Source organism: Anticarsia gemmatalis, chromosome 25 (genome assembly GCF_050436995.1).
Source record: "Anticarsia gemmatalis isolate Benzon Research Colony breed Stoneville strain chromosome 25, ilAntGemm2 primary, whole genome shotgun sequence".
Taxonomy (NCBI): Eukaryota; Metazoa; Arthropoda; class Insecta; order Lepidoptera; family Erebidae; genus Anticarsia; species Anticarsia gemmatalis.
Genome location: NC_134769.1, coordinates 9,042,617 through 9,058,763, shown reverse-complemented (window position 1 = coordinate 9,058,763; position 16,147 = coordinate 9,042,617). Strand labels below are relative to the sequence as shown.

At 47.5% G+C, this 16,147-nt stretch overlaps 2 protein-coding genes across 18 annotated transcripts in view; both read left to right on the top strand.

Annotated features, from left to right (window-relative positions):
* Nucleotides 1-13,153, top strand: part of Tdg (Thymine DNA glycosylase) — a 46,367-nt gene extending 33,214 nt beyond the window's left edge. For 2 of the 6 annotated variants that reach the window (XM_076130873.1, XM_076130878.1), the window contains exons 6-18: nt 602-795; nt 2,087-2,098; nt 2,904-3,183; nt 3,295-3,532; nt 3,613-3,779; nt 3,947-4,108; nt 4,194-4,277; nt 4,345-4,906; nt 4,983-5,058; nt 5,270-5,421; nt 5,516-5,795; nt 5,915-6,095; nt 6,350-13,153. In XM_076130873.1, coding sequence (XP_075986988.1) covers nt 602-795; nt 2,087-2,098; nt 2,904-3,183; nt 3,295-3,532; nt 3,613-3,779; nt 3,947-4,108; nt 4,194-4,277; nt 4,345-4,906; nt 4,983-5,058; nt 5,270-5,421; nt 5,516-5,795; nt 5,915-6,095; nt 6,350-6,472 — 2,511 coding nt within the window. In that variant the 3' untranslated portion in view covers nt 6,473-13,153. The remainder of the gene's footprint in view (nt 1-601; nt 796-2,086; nt 2,099-2,903; nt 3,184-3,294; nt 3,533-3,612; nt 3,780-3,946; nt 4,109-4,193; nt 4,278-4,344; nt 4,907-4,982; nt 5,059-5,269; nt 5,422-5,515; nt 5,796-5,914; nt 6,096-6,349) is intronic. The other 4 variants (XM_076130877.1, XM_076130874.1, XM_076130876.1 and 1 more) reach the window with 4 other exon arrangements.
* Nucleotides 13,154-14,740: 1,587 nt separating this feature from the next.
* The window catches only part of Pur-alpha (Purine-rich binding protein-alpha), a 43,584-nt gene continuing 42,177 nt past the window's right edge, over nt 14,741-16,147 (top strand). For 2 of the 12 annotated variants that reach the window (XR_012960117.1, XM_076130884.1), the window contains exon 1: nt 14,746-14,881. Coding sequence is in view for 7 of the 12 variants with exons in the window: in XM_076130884.1 (XP_075986999.1) it covers nt 14,839-14,881 (43 nt within the window). In the remaining 5 variants the exon portion in view is untranslated. The other 10 variants (XM_076130881.1, XM_076130890.1, XM_076130885.1 and 7 more) reach the window with 10 other exon arrangements.

The following is a 16,147-nucleotide window of genomic DNA, read 5'->3' as shown; positions in this document are numbered from 1 at the left end:
ACCAATATTACAGGGAAAATAACTTAATGAGTTGAATTTCCTCCTTAAATCACGGTAAATGAGGTTACATTTAACTGAGTTATTTAATGTGAACGTTTACAATGTGCATTGTGTTGTAATTGTACATAATCGTGTTATTTGATAGCTTTCATTCATATCCAGAAATTGTTACAATATAGGCATAAAATTTCTAATCATCAAAGTATAATATTTCCTTCAAGACTTAGGGTTTATTTACATACAAGTTAAAGTTCCAAAATATTCGAAACTTTATGAACTTAAAGAAAATATCTAGTCATATTTATTGCTCATTAGCCTACCGTATATCCCGGTTGATAAACGAACTTTGTGTTTGACTACTCTTATGACTCAAAAGCTTAGTGGCTAGTCCTTGAACTGAGTGACTTGTGGAGGATTCAGTGCCTAATTCGACCAATTAACTCTTGCTCTGTAGTTAGATTTTATTCTTCACCTATGCCGTCTCATTATTTGACAAATGTCTATCTTAGACTCCTCTACCGGTCTCTATCCTCAGTGTTGTCCTTCTACTAGTTTAGAAATGTAATGTTACGTATGCTAATGTGAGTAATGTGGTCCGCAGTACATGTGGGTGATGCCGTCGTCATCGGCCCGCTGCGCGCAGCTGCCGCGCGCGGCCGACAAGGTGCCGTTCTACGCGGCGCTCAAGAAGTTCCGCGACTACCTGAACGGGCTCGTGCCGCACGTGGACGAGGCCGAGCTCGTGTTCCCCGACAACACCAGCCGCCGCCCGCAGGAGGAGATGGAGATACGCAGGTGCGCACACACACACACACACACACTGTCGATACTGCAACACTGCAACACTGATAGACAGATTATAAATTAGAGTTAAGAGCAAAACCTTTCATCGGTGGAGGTCGTGCTTACACACTGAACTTCGCAGATAGTTACATTGTTTGCAAGCCACACGCTTCTTACATGTTTTCTACGCATAAGGTGAAATAATCTTTCAGAAACATTGGTTATAGACTTAGTCGGAATGATTCCTTTGTGTGCTTGTAAAAGTTCTTGGCAAAAGAGTAGCTTGTAAAACTTTTACTTAAGTTTGCTTACAACATTCGAACAAAGTTGACACTGTAAATAAAATATTTATTCACTTGTAATTATATCATCAACATAAAGAAATCAATATTGTATGATGGGGAATCTGGCTTGTCTTACTGTAGGCTACTGCCAAGCAAAGCAAATCCTTTGCGCTAACCTTTGACAAGAAGACAACGTTATAGGAAAGCTGAAATGAAAACTAACCGACACTTTGTACAAATAAATGCATCTGCTTTAAAAAAATTATACAAACGTTGATCAAACCGAATTCCTACCGATTCATTAATTTTATATTTACCATGAATTCCTCTTAGAAATAACCGATCTTACCGGCTTAACCAAAAACACTAGTTTTACAAGGGTGTGTTTAGGATAATACCCGAGGCTTAATCAGTTTAATAAATACATAACGAAGGAATACGGCTTGTACCTTTATTTAACACCATTCACATAGTTCACTGATGGGAACCAGGTCTTTAGGTTTCGCTATCGAAGTTTCGAAATGAAGCAATATTTGGCACAAAAATATCTCACCGACTTCGCTAATATAAGACCTATATAAGCTAACAACATCTTAAATCTTAAATAATTGCCTGGAAGCTTGTTATAATCACTATTGACGTACAAAATATTTTCACTTAATCACTTACAAGAATTAACTTTATTATAATGTATGTCATGATTTGTTATAGGCATTATATTTGTGCTGCCACTACCGTCTCACAGGGTTTCAGGCGATCACTTACATTTATATTGAAATGATAGATTTGTCACCAAATTGTGATCACCAGACAAACTCAAATCGATCTATAAAATAAACCAGAATAGGCGATTATCAAATATTATCAACCTTACAAAAATAACGCATTATTGTGTATTAGACATCAAAAAAATACCCCTTAAAAGTATCGTAGCATGATCCCTTAGTAAAGTTTTTGTTTTGTTTTTATCCATTGTACTAAAATAGCCCATTTATTTTCAAATTCTCCGATTGTTTCAGCCAAGCCAAAAGGTAAACATTACTCTCGCTGCCTATACATTACTTTTGATTAGTTTCAATTGATAAACAAATGATAAAAGTCACTAAAACATATAATGTAGTCGGTTGTACGTAAATAATAAATAATACACTATATACTGTAGGTAGGTACAATGCATATTTGTTTGAATTCTGGTCAGAAATTGTATTTTGCACAGAGTTGATAATACCAGCACGCATCGACTAGCAATGCATCGTGAAATTGCCCAAACATCTCACTTTTGACGTGTGTACTTAAAATAAATAATGGCTACCACTCTTGTTCAGGTTTGCGATAATTCTACACCTTAAATATTACGTTGTTTGTTACCGATTTCAGCAGATTTTAGAGTAAATAGACTCGTCCCAAACTTTAACATGAGTGATAAAATAGTAGCTGTAATTTATTTTATTTGCACACAATCAAAGAGAACGTAAGTTTGACTATTGTAGTCATAATTTGTTCACACTCGCGGAACTTCTTGTAAAACTTACTTCATTTCTAAAGTTCTTGTAAATAATCATTTGATGGATTTAATTATTGGTCTTATTCACATGAAAGTCTGGAAACGAACCTTAAAGATTGTGGTCGTTGTGTGCATGGTTTATCAGAACTGTTGAATATACCATGAATGAATAGTTTCTGGGATTGAGTTTGGTGACAAATATACACGCTTCACTGTCCAACACGGGGTCGAGGGCAGTCCCAGGCTAGGGTCACACGGTAGGTCCGAGCGCGTATCGCCCCTCGACCCCGCGCGTGGGCCCGAGGCAGGCGCCTGAGCGAGCCACGTTGCAGACTGACCATGGAGCCGGAGCCGGGCGACACCATCATCTTGGAGGACGGCACCGAGGTGCCGCTCAAGAAGAAGCGCGGCCGCCCCAAGAAGGTCAAGCTCGAGAACGGCGAGACGGCGCCCGCCACGCCCCGCGCGCCCCGCGCCCCGCGGCCCCCGCCGCAGCTCGACCCCGCCGCCGGCGACCAGCCGCCCAAGAAGAAGCGCGGCCGCCCCAAGAAGATCCGCCCCGAGGAGCAGCAGTTCCTGCTGCAGCACCAGCAGCATCAACAACAACAACAGGTTAGACGACCTTTTCCTGTAGCAAGGATCATCAGTGAAATCCGTAATGATACATATCGTATTTCCAAACCATAGCGGTGTGTATTAACGGATCGTTTGCCGGTTCCTCAGCAGCAGGGCGGCGCGCTGGTGCAGCAGGGCGGCGCGCTGTCGTCGCTGGCGCCGCTGCACGCGCACGCGCACGCGCACGAGGCGGGCTACCTGCACCACGCCGCCGCGCCGCCCGGGGACTTCCCGCCGCAGCTGCCGTCGCCACTGGCGCAGGGCTCGCTGCTGTACCCGCACCAGCAGCACCAGCAGATCAACAACGACGCGCCCAACTACTTCCAGCAGCAGCAGCCCAACCAAGGTGCGAGCCGCTCTAGATTCTCGTGTACAGTGTTACTGTCGTACACGATAGCGGCGACTATAACGTGCGTGTGTCGGCAGGCATGGAGTCCCCGCTGGACGTGTCCAACCCGCTGGCGGGCATGGGGCGCGGCTACTCGTCGCCGGGCGGCGGCTACGCGGCGTCCCCGCGCGGCGTGTACGCGTCGCCGCGCTCGCAGGGCTACTCGCCCAGCCCCGCGCGCCCCGCCGGCACGCCGCAGCCGCAGGTATGCACCGCCAACTGTCTCAATCACGTGTTAAAACTATTCATTTACACTTAATTTAAATAGGATTTTAGAATAAAATACATCACTATTGACACAGTGACTAAAGCGCAAAAAATGTTTGCTGCGATAAAAGTTCATTTTAGTAATGTAAATGTATTCCTGTGCAGTTCCCGTCGAGTCCGGCCGCTTTCTCAGCTCCGTCCCCGCCGCGGGCCGGCGCGGGCGGCGCCGGCGGCTACGGCTCCCCCGCCCCGCGCCCCGCGCCCTTCAGCGGCCGCAGTCCGCTGTACGCGCACAGTCCCGCGCCCTACCAGCACCAGCAGGCACAGGTAACGTTACTATCGACAAAACATAGCTTTATAAATATGTTCTACGTGTAGTGTACTCTTTGCTAACGAGCTTGGTTGTCGACAGAAGAGCCCCGCCCCGCAGGCGCGCTTCTCCCAGTCGCCGCACCCGCACCACCCGCACCCGTACTCACACTCGCCCGCGCCACAGGTATGTACCTCTTCTATCGCTCGCTTGTGCTATAAGACAGTACTATACGTAGTGACCCGGTGTACAGTTCGAGTCCCCGCAGGCGCAGGGCCGGCCGTTCTCGCGGTCGCCGGCGCCGGGCGGCGGCGGCGCGCCGTTCCCCGCGGCGTCCCCCGCGGGCGCGGGCGCGCTGCACAGCTACACCCCGTCGCCGGCGCACACGCCGTACAGCCAGCACTCGTCGCCGGCGCCGGCGCCGCGCACGCCCACGTACTCGGAGCCGGCGCACTTCGCGGGCGGCGCGTTCGGCGGCGAGCTGTCCAGCGACATCGGCGCCGCCATCTCGTCGCCGGCGCCCGTGTCGCCCGCCATGCAGCTGGACTTCGAGCCGCCGCGCGACCGCGAGCCCGAGCAGGACGCGAGCCCCATGGGCAGCACGGACATGCACCCCGGCTCCAACTCCAACTCGTCGCTGTCCGACTACAACAAGACGTCGGCGGGCAGCGAGATGTCGCCGGCCGGCGTGGGCGGCGGCGGCTTCGGCGCGGCGCTGTACGACGCCGAGGCGCGCCTGCAGTACCCGCACGCGCTGCACCACACGCACTCGCCCACGCAGGACAAGGACCACTACCACTACCGCCAGGACCAGGGTGAGTGCCGCACCACCGCCCTCTCGCACCTAGCGCCATGACCCAACCTATATAACGTGCGTGTCTCGTGTTGCAGGCGCCGGCGTGGCGGACAGTCCGCGGTTAGACCAGCTACACCAACATCCCTCCATGTATCCTAGCAATTTTAACAGGTTAGTAAGATAGTTTCAAATAAGGACATTTCATGTTTTCGGTCATGGGACGCCAACTTGAACGACAACACATCTGCTGTTTACCGACGTTGCCCATCTACTAGTGAAAATGAATAAATGGAGTATTGGTCAGTACAGGAAAAATAATGAACTCTCGATCGGTAAATATTTTTGTACGGGAGTGTCATGTAACGTGTGTTGTGATTTACAGCAGATCAAGTCCAGGCGCGGGCGGCGGGGGCGGGGGCGGCGGCGAGGCGGGCTTCAGTCCTCTGGGCGCCGCCTTCCGCCCGCCCGACACGCACACCCCGCACACGCCACACACGCCGCACGGCGACCACACGCCCCATCACCACCAACCCGGTCAGTGCGACACGACGCTTATACTCTCAAATTTAACCAAACATCATCATATTTTAAATAGGTAGGTAATGATCACATTACACACTGATTGCAGGTTCCCCGGGCGAGTACGCGGGCGCGGTGAAGCCCAAGGCGCAAGACGTCGCGTCCAAGTCTCTCTCGGGGCTGGAGTCGCTCGTGGACCAGATCCCGTCCATCGCGGAGGGCCCGGGCGCGGGCGTGGGCGGCGCGGGGGCGGGCGGCGCGGGGACCCCCGCCGGCGCCACGCCCTCCGCCGACCAGGCGCCCGCCGCCGTCACCGCGCTGCCCGACTACGCGTCCGCGCTCTACCCGCCCTACGGCGCCTACGGCGGTGCCGCTTACGGGAACAACGGGTCAGTACTTACTAATATTACTTGTCTTTCCGACTTGTATGACCGCGTTGTATGCAAAATCAGCAGTCTTAATAAACGCTATCAAATTTAAAGACAATGTGCTATTTTGTGTTGTTCAGGTACGGCGCTCCATTCGTCGGCTACGGCGGCGGCTGGGGCACGGCCGTGATGCGGCCCACCCCGGGCTACCTGTCGGAGTGGCAGTACGGCTACCCGGCCGGCGTGCCGCCCGCCTACGCGCCCTACAACGCGCCCTACTACAACGGCTACGCGGGACCGCCTCCCGCGCACCACCAACAGGTACTGCACACCCGCCCCTCGGCACTGTCGCTCACTCATGTACAAGTAGGACACCACCGGGTGAATGCTGGTCACTAAAACGAGCGCCTTTGCAGGCTCACGGCGATACGTCGGGCTTGCACGAGTGTCTGCGCGATACACAGGTCACGACCTAGCGGAGTACCGTACGTGGCGACATGGTCTCGGTCCCCTGCGTCATAACTCATGCTACATGACTGTTGATAAGTGTGTAACGTGTGCCCGTGACGTTCCAGGCGCACTACCTGTCGGCGCCGCCGCTCATCGACCTACACAAGAACGGCGAGCACTCGGCGGGCGTGCCGGCCGTGCCCTCGGTGCCCTCCGTGCCCTCCGTGGGCTTCGGCGGCTTCTGTTAGTGCGAGCAGCCCCGCGCCCGCGCCGCGCGCCGGCCGGCCGCGCCCGGCCCGGCCCGGCCCCGCTCGGCCCCGCTCGGCCGTGCCCGGCCGCGCTCGGCCCCGCTCGGCCGCGCCCGGCGCCGCTCGGCTCCGCCGCGCGCTATCTTTCGTACGAGGTAGGTATTTTTAATTTTTGTAAGCGGTCGACGGTATCGTGCGCGGTTGACTCCGGGCGATATACTTTCCTAGTGTAAGTAGCAAATTGGACTGAGCTATCGACTCGAGTGGACGTTTCCGAATAGACAAAGTTTTTGTAAAGCAATCGTTAGTGATGTAATTTAATCTTTTTCGATGATGAGCTTAATTTGTAGGGTTTATTTGTAAATATTGTATGTATTTTCGTTTCGGTCCATCACATTTATATGTATGTTTATGTATTTGTCGTGTCGGGTGATGTTTAGTTGTACACTCGGTACTCTGTACTCTGTACTCCCGGGACTCCCGGTACGGAGGAGCGCGCTGTGATTTGAGGGGGCGCGGGTGGCGACTGATCGTACTTAATTTATTCGGAATGTCTGTGATCTTCAGTGAGTCTAACAAGATGGCCATCGATATTGCCATAAGAAGCAACCGTTCGGAAGTAGCGCGCTGGTGCACGTGTCACACGTGTCACACGTGAAGCACGTGTCGTGCACTCAGGTAGTAGCGCGCGGTATACGAAGTCTTGCCAATGATGTGTCGCGTTCTAGTCACTTACTAATTGTTGTCGGCTAGTCAAATTGATAAACTCGTAGAGTCGCCCGCCCCCGCCCCCGGACAAATTGCTCGAATATAATATTATTGTATGTTTATTTAAGTCACAAGAACGGCCTATGAGATATATAATGTATACTTTTTATTTTAGATTTTAGTTTGGTCTCACGCGAGCGTGGACCGCTATTTATAATTCATGTTAGCATTTGATAACGTATATTTTACAGTCGCAGGAGGCGGCCATATTGTGAGCGGTCGTCGACCCCGCGGCATGCCGCGACATGCGGCGGCATGCGGCGGGGTCGGGACCGCGCCTGCCATCAACACCGTGCATTTGACTAAACGTTACCGAACAGTTACATTAGCTTCGGATCGCTAGTGAATAGCATAATTTTACATAATATTGTACACCTATATTTTATTATACACACGCGCCATTTTATTGTAAGTGTGTGTCGCGAGGCTCGACCGCCGCCCGCCGCCGTCCCACCTTATATGTATATGTGTACTGACCTTGTTACCAGCTAACTTTAACGAATCGCAGTAACTGTGTTGTTACTCACTATATACACTAGATCACTAGAATATAGGTAATGAAGAAGGCCTCACTCGCCCGATATACAATTGTGTTACTAATTATTGATGGGACCTACATCGCACTTACATTCGACTCGTGGACCACACAGCTTGCGCTCGGAGATGTGTCGTTGGTCGGGAATGTTATGTATTTTACAATGAATTTGTACAATAGTTGTGAGTCACGAGTCGTGTGTGTGTGTGAGTATGTTCCGTGGAGGTGTGTGACGTGTGTCACGTGTGTTGTACTAGTGTAAGCCGTTTAGCGCGGCGGTGGGAGAGGGTCGAGCCGCGGCGCTTGTTGTACCGTATGACTGGTTATACCCTTTAGGTTTAATTGAACGTTGACGATGCATAATGTTTACATATGGTGGTGCTGCTTACGGCGCGGTATTTACTGTGTTATTCTACGTTTATTTGTCACTTTTGACGGTGTATCGGGCTCGCGTACATCTCAGCGCGGGTCCTACTGTGGCACTCGACGCGTCACCTCGACGCCGAGGGATACATCGGGGGAAGAGGAAACAATATCTTGTACAAAACAATTCTTAAATTAGTAAAAGTCTTTTCTTTGCACAAAATGAATAAAAGTCTTAAAGTCTTTAAGTATAAGCTAAAAACGAAATAACATACGTAATAAAGACATATACGTTAATGATAGGTTTACTCGGAAGAATTTATATGATAGTTGTGGAGGAGTGGTCACCGCGGAGGTCGTCTGGTGGTCGGTCGGCTCGTGCTCAACGCGGGGCGCCGCGGGGCGACACACGACTCACTGCTACTGCTAGGTACTAGTGGAGTACATTAAGTACGTGTTTATACAAGCGGCGGCAGTCGCCTCGGCGGCAGTCGCCTCGGCGGCGCAGGAGTCCCGTCTTATCGTAGATGATCTCTAGTTATATTCTGGTCTGGTTTAGAATTAGGTTTTTATTGTGTCGTGTAGTCGAAGGTTGTCACACCGCTACGCGACCGTATGACGTCTTTTTATTGTTTGTTTTTTTCGTAATTTCAAAAGGGGAAACATGATAATTTAAAAAAAAATGAAATCAACAGGGTATTTAAGATTGCTTAAGATATATTATTTTATATTTATTATGATTACTTATTAAGCGATGCGTGCTTGCTGCGCCATTGTGTTAGTGTTACTGACGTTTGTTTAGTTTGCCGTCCTTGTCGCTCGCACGTACACGCGCGCGCACGTGAGCGTGACGTCACTAACTGTTGTATTGACGAATAATCTCAGTTTAAATCATATTACATAAACTTGCCTAATTGAAAATAATGTAAGAAGACTATATGATTGTTTATAAAGTACACTGCTGCTTCCATGTGCTTTGTGCAACCAAAACGAAGATAATCAACATTACTTAACAAAATAAAAAATGACAGACTTTACAATATAATAAGCAGCAGTGTAACTTTAAAAACTATAATAATTGAATGCCTACAATAAAATAATTATACTTAAGTACTAAGTCAGTGCGTGCGTGTGCGTGTGCGTGGCGTGGACGTGGCGTGGACGGCGCGTGACACCGTAGAGCGGCGACACTCGCACGTTCACAATTACTACGCATTTGTAGTACAACACTACGCCATACAATACGACAATAACTTCTTTTTAATACAATGTAGTTCAAAAGGTACAAGATACATTATTAGAGAATGCGTTCTGACATAATAATATGTTATTGCATATGTGTGGTTTTAATTAAATATCTCCAAATGCCAGTGATTTAATGCATTTTAAGCTCAACATTTATCACAATTAAATAAAAAATTGATTTCTGTCTCACAAGACTGTAATCTGAACAAGAAGTCGTGTAAATGTCGTATTGTACGGTGTGAGTGTAAAACTGCGCCTTTGTACATAATGAGTGCTTTATTACGCTTTTTTGATATTATATTTTTTATTTAAATATTACAATAATACTATTTCTATATTTTTGCTTTTATTTTGTACATTAACGAGGTCTCGTATTGTGCGTAACTGTTTGTAATTGGAGTGTGTCGCCGCTGCGTGGTGACCTTCACCGTGACCTCGACACGCGTGACGTGGCGAGGTCACGGTCACGTGTCGCCTCGACAGCGGCACTGCGATGACCCTCGCGTCGTCACTGTGGACCACACCGCTACTGACACTATGTACCACAAAGACACGTTCGCGTAATGATTGCTCTTGCAATCTTTGCACGAATGTTACCTTTGTTTGTACGCAAGTCAAATCTGCTTCGAGTATTTTTGTCAGGATCACGGTCGACAGTGATGACGTGAGCGCAATATAAAGGCCTACACACGCTGCCACTGCGGGCGCACACGGCGCGGTGCCGCGGGTTACACTGCCGCCCCGCGCGGTGTGCGCCGACTCACGTGTCGAGGCAGACGCGCGGCGTTGATGTCCCGCGTCAACGGGACTCGGTCGCCGCGCGTCTGTCGCGACACAGCTGCTGTATCTCTTAAGTTGTTTGGTTTCTCGAATAAGACTTATCGGCCAATATTCCTTCCCGCAACGGAGTGCAATGTCGGGAGATGAAGTGTTCTGTCTCGTGATTATTATCTCTACTGTTATTATTATATTTTTTATTACGGAATCGTACTTAGCGGGGTACGGCCGCTCGCACCGAACCGTTCGGCCGACACGAGCGACTTTCGACTTTCCTATCGGGTGCATAAAGACTAGATTTGTACGATAGACGTAGAGGCGAGCGGAGTCAGGTCGGTCGTGCTGGACTAAACCGTAGCTGTTAATGTAAGTCTCTATCAACGAGTTAGTGTTAGTGTTGTACACGCGGGCGGCGGCGCGGCGCCCGGCCCGGCGCCGAGGGCGGGCCGCGGGCGCCGCGCCGCCGCGCTTTTATCTCTCTAGACGTAGCGCGGGGCGGCGCCGGTCCCGCCCGGAGTCCGCGAGGGACCGGCGCGCCCTCCCCGCCGCCTGTATTTGTTAGGGTTGACCAGTGTATGCATTGAGTCGCTCAACTATTTGTACAATATGTATATTTTTGTAAAATTCAATTCTAACTCGTGGCAATATTATGAAATTTTGAAATTTATCTATAATATTAAATCTTAGTACAATTGTTATACATCATTTCTTGCAGTGATTATGTTCACTCATTATAATATTATAGTAAAAGCGCGAGTGGACATCGACTCGATGTATCGATTGCCCTCGGACTCGATGACTGCAGCAGATTGGATCTCGAATATGTGCGACGATGTCGTCCGAGTGTTGTACGAACTACGAGAATCTCCGTGGAGTTATAGTTGCACGACTCACGAGCTCGCACTGATGTCGAACGTCGGAGTCGCCGCTACACCCTGCGCCCGGCGCGCTGTGCTCCACGCGGCGTCGCTCACACGCTCTCAATACATACTTTCACGAGGTAAACCGGCTCAGTGACAATGCGCTGCGTAATCGTCTCAGTCTCACGTCTGCTCTCATCGTATTCAACAGGGGAGACTGTCTATTCAATCCTTTATATTAATACGCTCTCTCATCATGTGGTCCAGTGAGCCGGTTGTATTGTACGGATCCTGTATTGTAACGGCTGCTGTGTGGAGCAGGTGTGCAGACGTGTGGGTGTAGCCGGCGACGCCGTTACTCTTGTATGATAATGCGTCTCGCGCGAGGCGCCGCTTGGTTGTGACTATGTATCGCTTACCCCCATCCCCTCACCCCTCTGTCACTCCCTTTACTACTCCCCCCTCGTCCCGCTCCGTCTGGCGCCCGTGACGTCACGTCCCACTCACACGTTGCTTCACACGTCAATCGTCGTGCCAAAACATACGTAAACGCAGGAGTAACTAAGCAATATAGTAACATATAGTCTCGAATAAAGCAATAATATCACAGCGAGTGAACGTTTCATGTGAACGACTTCGCCTCTCTACTCATTTATACACAGTGTCGTGTCACTTGTAGTCGCATTCACGTGATAGCATTTATTGTAGGGCGAGCACCGCCGCGCGCCGAGCGTCCCCCCCCCCCCCACACTCATACCTCATCGGAACCTCTTACTAGATGAATTTTACTGTTGTTTATTGTTAATATAAAATGGAGTCGTAGTACATTATAATTTGGTGCTGGGTTCACTATCGTCCGCTTGCATTTAACATAGGTAGCGTCGCGTTTGTTACTATCGTACATGTGTATATGCCATATTTACAAGGAGTGTGGAGGGACGCTCGGCGCGCGGCTCGCCTCGCCTCTGAGGGCGGAGTACTTCCTAGCTCAATTTTATTAATTATTATATTATACTTGCTTGTTATTCATCGTTGGAAATGTCGTTATTTTCGACCTTGGCTGCCTCAGGGCTCCATTGAAATATACCGTTGATGTTATGAGTACATAGAAAGTAATTATATCGCATATCATAGTGTCTCGTGATCCCAGTGCGAACACAGCCAAGGGTTTTATTCCACAACCTGCATTACTCAAACAACTCGCATTTGATTACGGTGCTTGTTTATCATAGTCGTGTTCGACGCGACGCGCCGCCTTCACCCCCCGCCTCGCCCCCGTACTGTACAGTGCACTAACTGACGCACGTCATATAACACACTGTACAGTGCGGAGTGAATGTGATGTTAGATATTTTATGGTCCGAGCTAGCCTTTGTAATGCCATGTGTTCCATAGGTTTTTGAAGAATAGACGTAATGGCACGACCCGCAGTGTGTCACGTAACTCCTGACCTATTAGTATGTAGAGGAGTGAAGTGACCGGTGCGAGGACGTGACGCGGTCGGAACGAGCTTCAGTTGCAATTAGTTTGGTCAATTATTTACTGCGTAGAGAGAGGGAGCGAGGGGGGTGGTGGTGCGGGGCGCGGCGCGGCCACACGCGACGCGTTATAAAGTACAATTTACCTTAACCTGTATTGTATTAATGACTAATGTTTACAATATGGTGAGTGTTGAGCGATGTCGCATCTTCACATCAGATCGTGATAGGTTCGTGTGTCAGTTTATTATATTTACGCTAGCGGTAACACTAAAGTTGATATGTTTGTACAGTTTTTAACGATAAAACTACTTCTCGTAGTGAATAAGCAAAAAATATTTTTTAGTATAATAAGATCTAATCGAATTACATCATAATGTATCATAATAAAATATTCGAGGTCGTTTTTTCAAAATTTCATTTCCATTTGTACGGTCCTTCGGAAAATTTGGTTCCAATTAATATATTAATAATGTCTTCATATGAAACTGGCTCCATGGAATGTAATTAGAAATTAAACAGGAAGAATTTTAAATATTGAAATACAACATAAATAATAAATAAGTAATGTATTATAAATAGTTTTAAGGTAAAAAGTTATTATTAACATTGTATGGAAAAATTGTGACAAAAATTATAGTCATTTGTAATATTACAGTGTTGTTTTATTCATATCTACCTTAAATATATATTAAACATTCCTTTATTTATAAGAATGAGGGCGTAAATCCAACAGCCGGCAGAAATAGACACAAGTTTAAAATCTTTGCTATGGTTGACATTTAGTGCTCATTGTTGCCGCTAGGTGGCGCTTCTCCCGGCGAGGCTGAGGTAGCAACAACGAAGGCATCCTGGATCAATAACTGCAACTGTGCGCTACTGAGTACTGTACCAATGTTATGTTCAAGATAAGACCCTGGTGTAGTGAACATTATTTAAAGGTTTTAAAAAAATATTGAGCGATTAAAGCATTGAGTCTAAAATACTGATGAATGGAGGCGAAAAATAAACCTATGTTTAACGCACAATGAGAATAAAAAATAAGGTCAGGACCTAGTTTATTATTATTGTTCAGACTTTATTAATTGTTAATAAGTGTAAGTAGTAGAAGTATATTAACAGAAAGTCTCAGTGGTGTGAAATACTCACTGCTTGCAGTGTTATGTAGCTTGAACCTGATCTGACAAGTGGACGAGATACAGCAGATGGCCTGGGCTCGATATCCGGTCATAGTTCTTGAGCTGGATTGGGTTCGATTCCCGGTCGAGTAATTCCAGAATCCTGCGAATTCGTACCTTACAAGCCATCGTGAGATTTGTGTACATACTTCATAGATAAGGTAAGTATAAAATATGCCAAGGTGATACGAGTGTCAATCACTCGAAAAAAGCTACCAATGACACATTTCCTATCTGAAAAATGTCTGTTCTTCGATAGAATATGAATAAAAAACCTCATTTTGAATGTCATGATTCAAGATCATACTCAGGGACAGAGTACGGTTGTCTACAAAGTCTTACTACTACTATAACTATTTAGCTAGCGTAAGTATATAAAACGTTTACGTGGAAAACAATTTATTAAGTTAACATGACTTTCAGTAACAAAGCAAAGTAATCATCATATTAGAAGGTTTCGCCTGATTCATGTAGATGTCGCTGTATTACAAAACATTGCCACTGGAAAAACATCAGGCATTTTAGAATAGGTAGGTTAAGGCATAAGTTTAAAAAATGATTTCTGTGAAAATTAGTGCAGTGTCATAAATTTCTGCAGAGTATAAAATTAATTGAGTAAACAGTATTTCAGTAATTTGGTAAGAACATTATTGCATGTGGCAACATTAACGATAATTTTAAATAACTTGTTTTTTGTTTATAACTATGGATCTGAACTTATTTAACATTAAAAAATAAGGTTTTCTTTGAAATAAAATTCAATTGCTTATTTAATTAAAAATATTTTGTATTTTTTATCATTGCCGCATCCAACTGACAAAGGATGTCATTATCATAGACTAGTAGAGTAACTGTAAAAAAAGAAAAGGTTCTTTTTAATGTCACGATTATACCTCAAAAATTATAAGTCATCATTGAATTAAACAAATTACTTCAAAATACGCCATTTATTAGATAATTATAATAGAATATATTTATTTCCATTCAGTACAGGAATAATCTTTTTTATTTTACAATAAATAATTTGACATGTATAATGGGTTTGTACATTGACACCACAAAGAACTTAATTTTGATGGCTTCGAAACCATAGACAATTCGAGCTGTCCGACAGTCTCCGAAAAGATCGGTGGATCGTCTGTAGATTTCGGTGTGGATTGCGATGTCGGATATTGGCAGCGGTGACGAGGGGATTTCTAGTCAGAGTACGTATTTATTTACAGCGGTGTAGAATCTGGGACGTCTCGCGTTTCGCGCCGCGTTCGTCAACCGTCACTGACGACATCTCCGACCGTCCTAACGTTCAAAAGTAAATATCTCATTGTTCCCGTTTCAAAATGGCGAATTCGGGTCTGTTATATCTCCGACGCTGAGGCCTCCGAAGGATCCTCGCACGGGACGGTCCCTCGGCAAGCGGGTGGCGGCGCGACGGCCCGCCCGGGACCGGCTCCGGCCGACCGCCGGCGAGGTTGACGACCTATCGATTTTTTTGTCTGCGACCTCTCGTCGTCGGGCGGGCCGGTGTCGGCGGCCGAGGCGGCCGAGACGCTCACGGCTCGGCTCCGGCGGCTGCTAGCCGCGCGCCGCAGCGTCGCCGCACCGCGTCGCGCCGCGCTTTGTGCACCGCCGGCCGTGGTCAGCTGAGCGCCGCGGCACCATGGCAGGTCAGTGGCCGCGCCTCCGTCTGGCTCTCGTCTCTCGTCTCCCATACTTTACCCACTGACCTCGCTAATCTCATTACGATCGGTGCGGTTTACCTCCGCATCGGTAGACGCCTTGAAATATGTTCCCTTTTGTCGGAGTTCTTTGTTCTCGCACCCGAGGTTACCCGGCGGTGATGAGTTCTCGCGATTCCGCCGCGATCCGTTGTGCAATAGTGAAAGTGACCTGTGCTCTCTACACCCTCACATGAAGCAACACACCAAGAACAAAGACTTTACCTAATATATTCACTTGGACTGAGGTTTGGAACAAAGAAACGAGTGGTGGCTGCTGTCTGGGAGAAGAACAGTGATGCTTGGTTTAGTATAAAGTAGTTAGTCTAGTTGTACAGTATGTGTTGTATGTGTGGAGTGTGGTGTGTGGTGTTGGTGCAGTGCAGGTGTCAGGTGTGGTGCAAGTGAGTGCTGCCAGTGACAGTGTGTGCCCTCTATGTAGTCACTCCACAGCCTCATGCTCACTCACAGAAGCTGCTGGACACTCATCATGTCATGGCTGTGTCTCACATGACTCCATATGACTGGTTGTTTCTTGATATAAGTTTACATGTTGTAACTGTGTGAGTGACATCTTGTGGTTTACATGTAAAGGCAAACCACAGAGGTGCTGGATTCACATACACTTACTGGAGCCACATACAGTGCTGATGTAGAACATATTGTTCTTGATAATGTTGTAAGATGTTAACATATTGATGTGTCTCCCTCTGCCTAGTGTACAATGTGTTAAGAGTGAGTGAGACACATGTATAT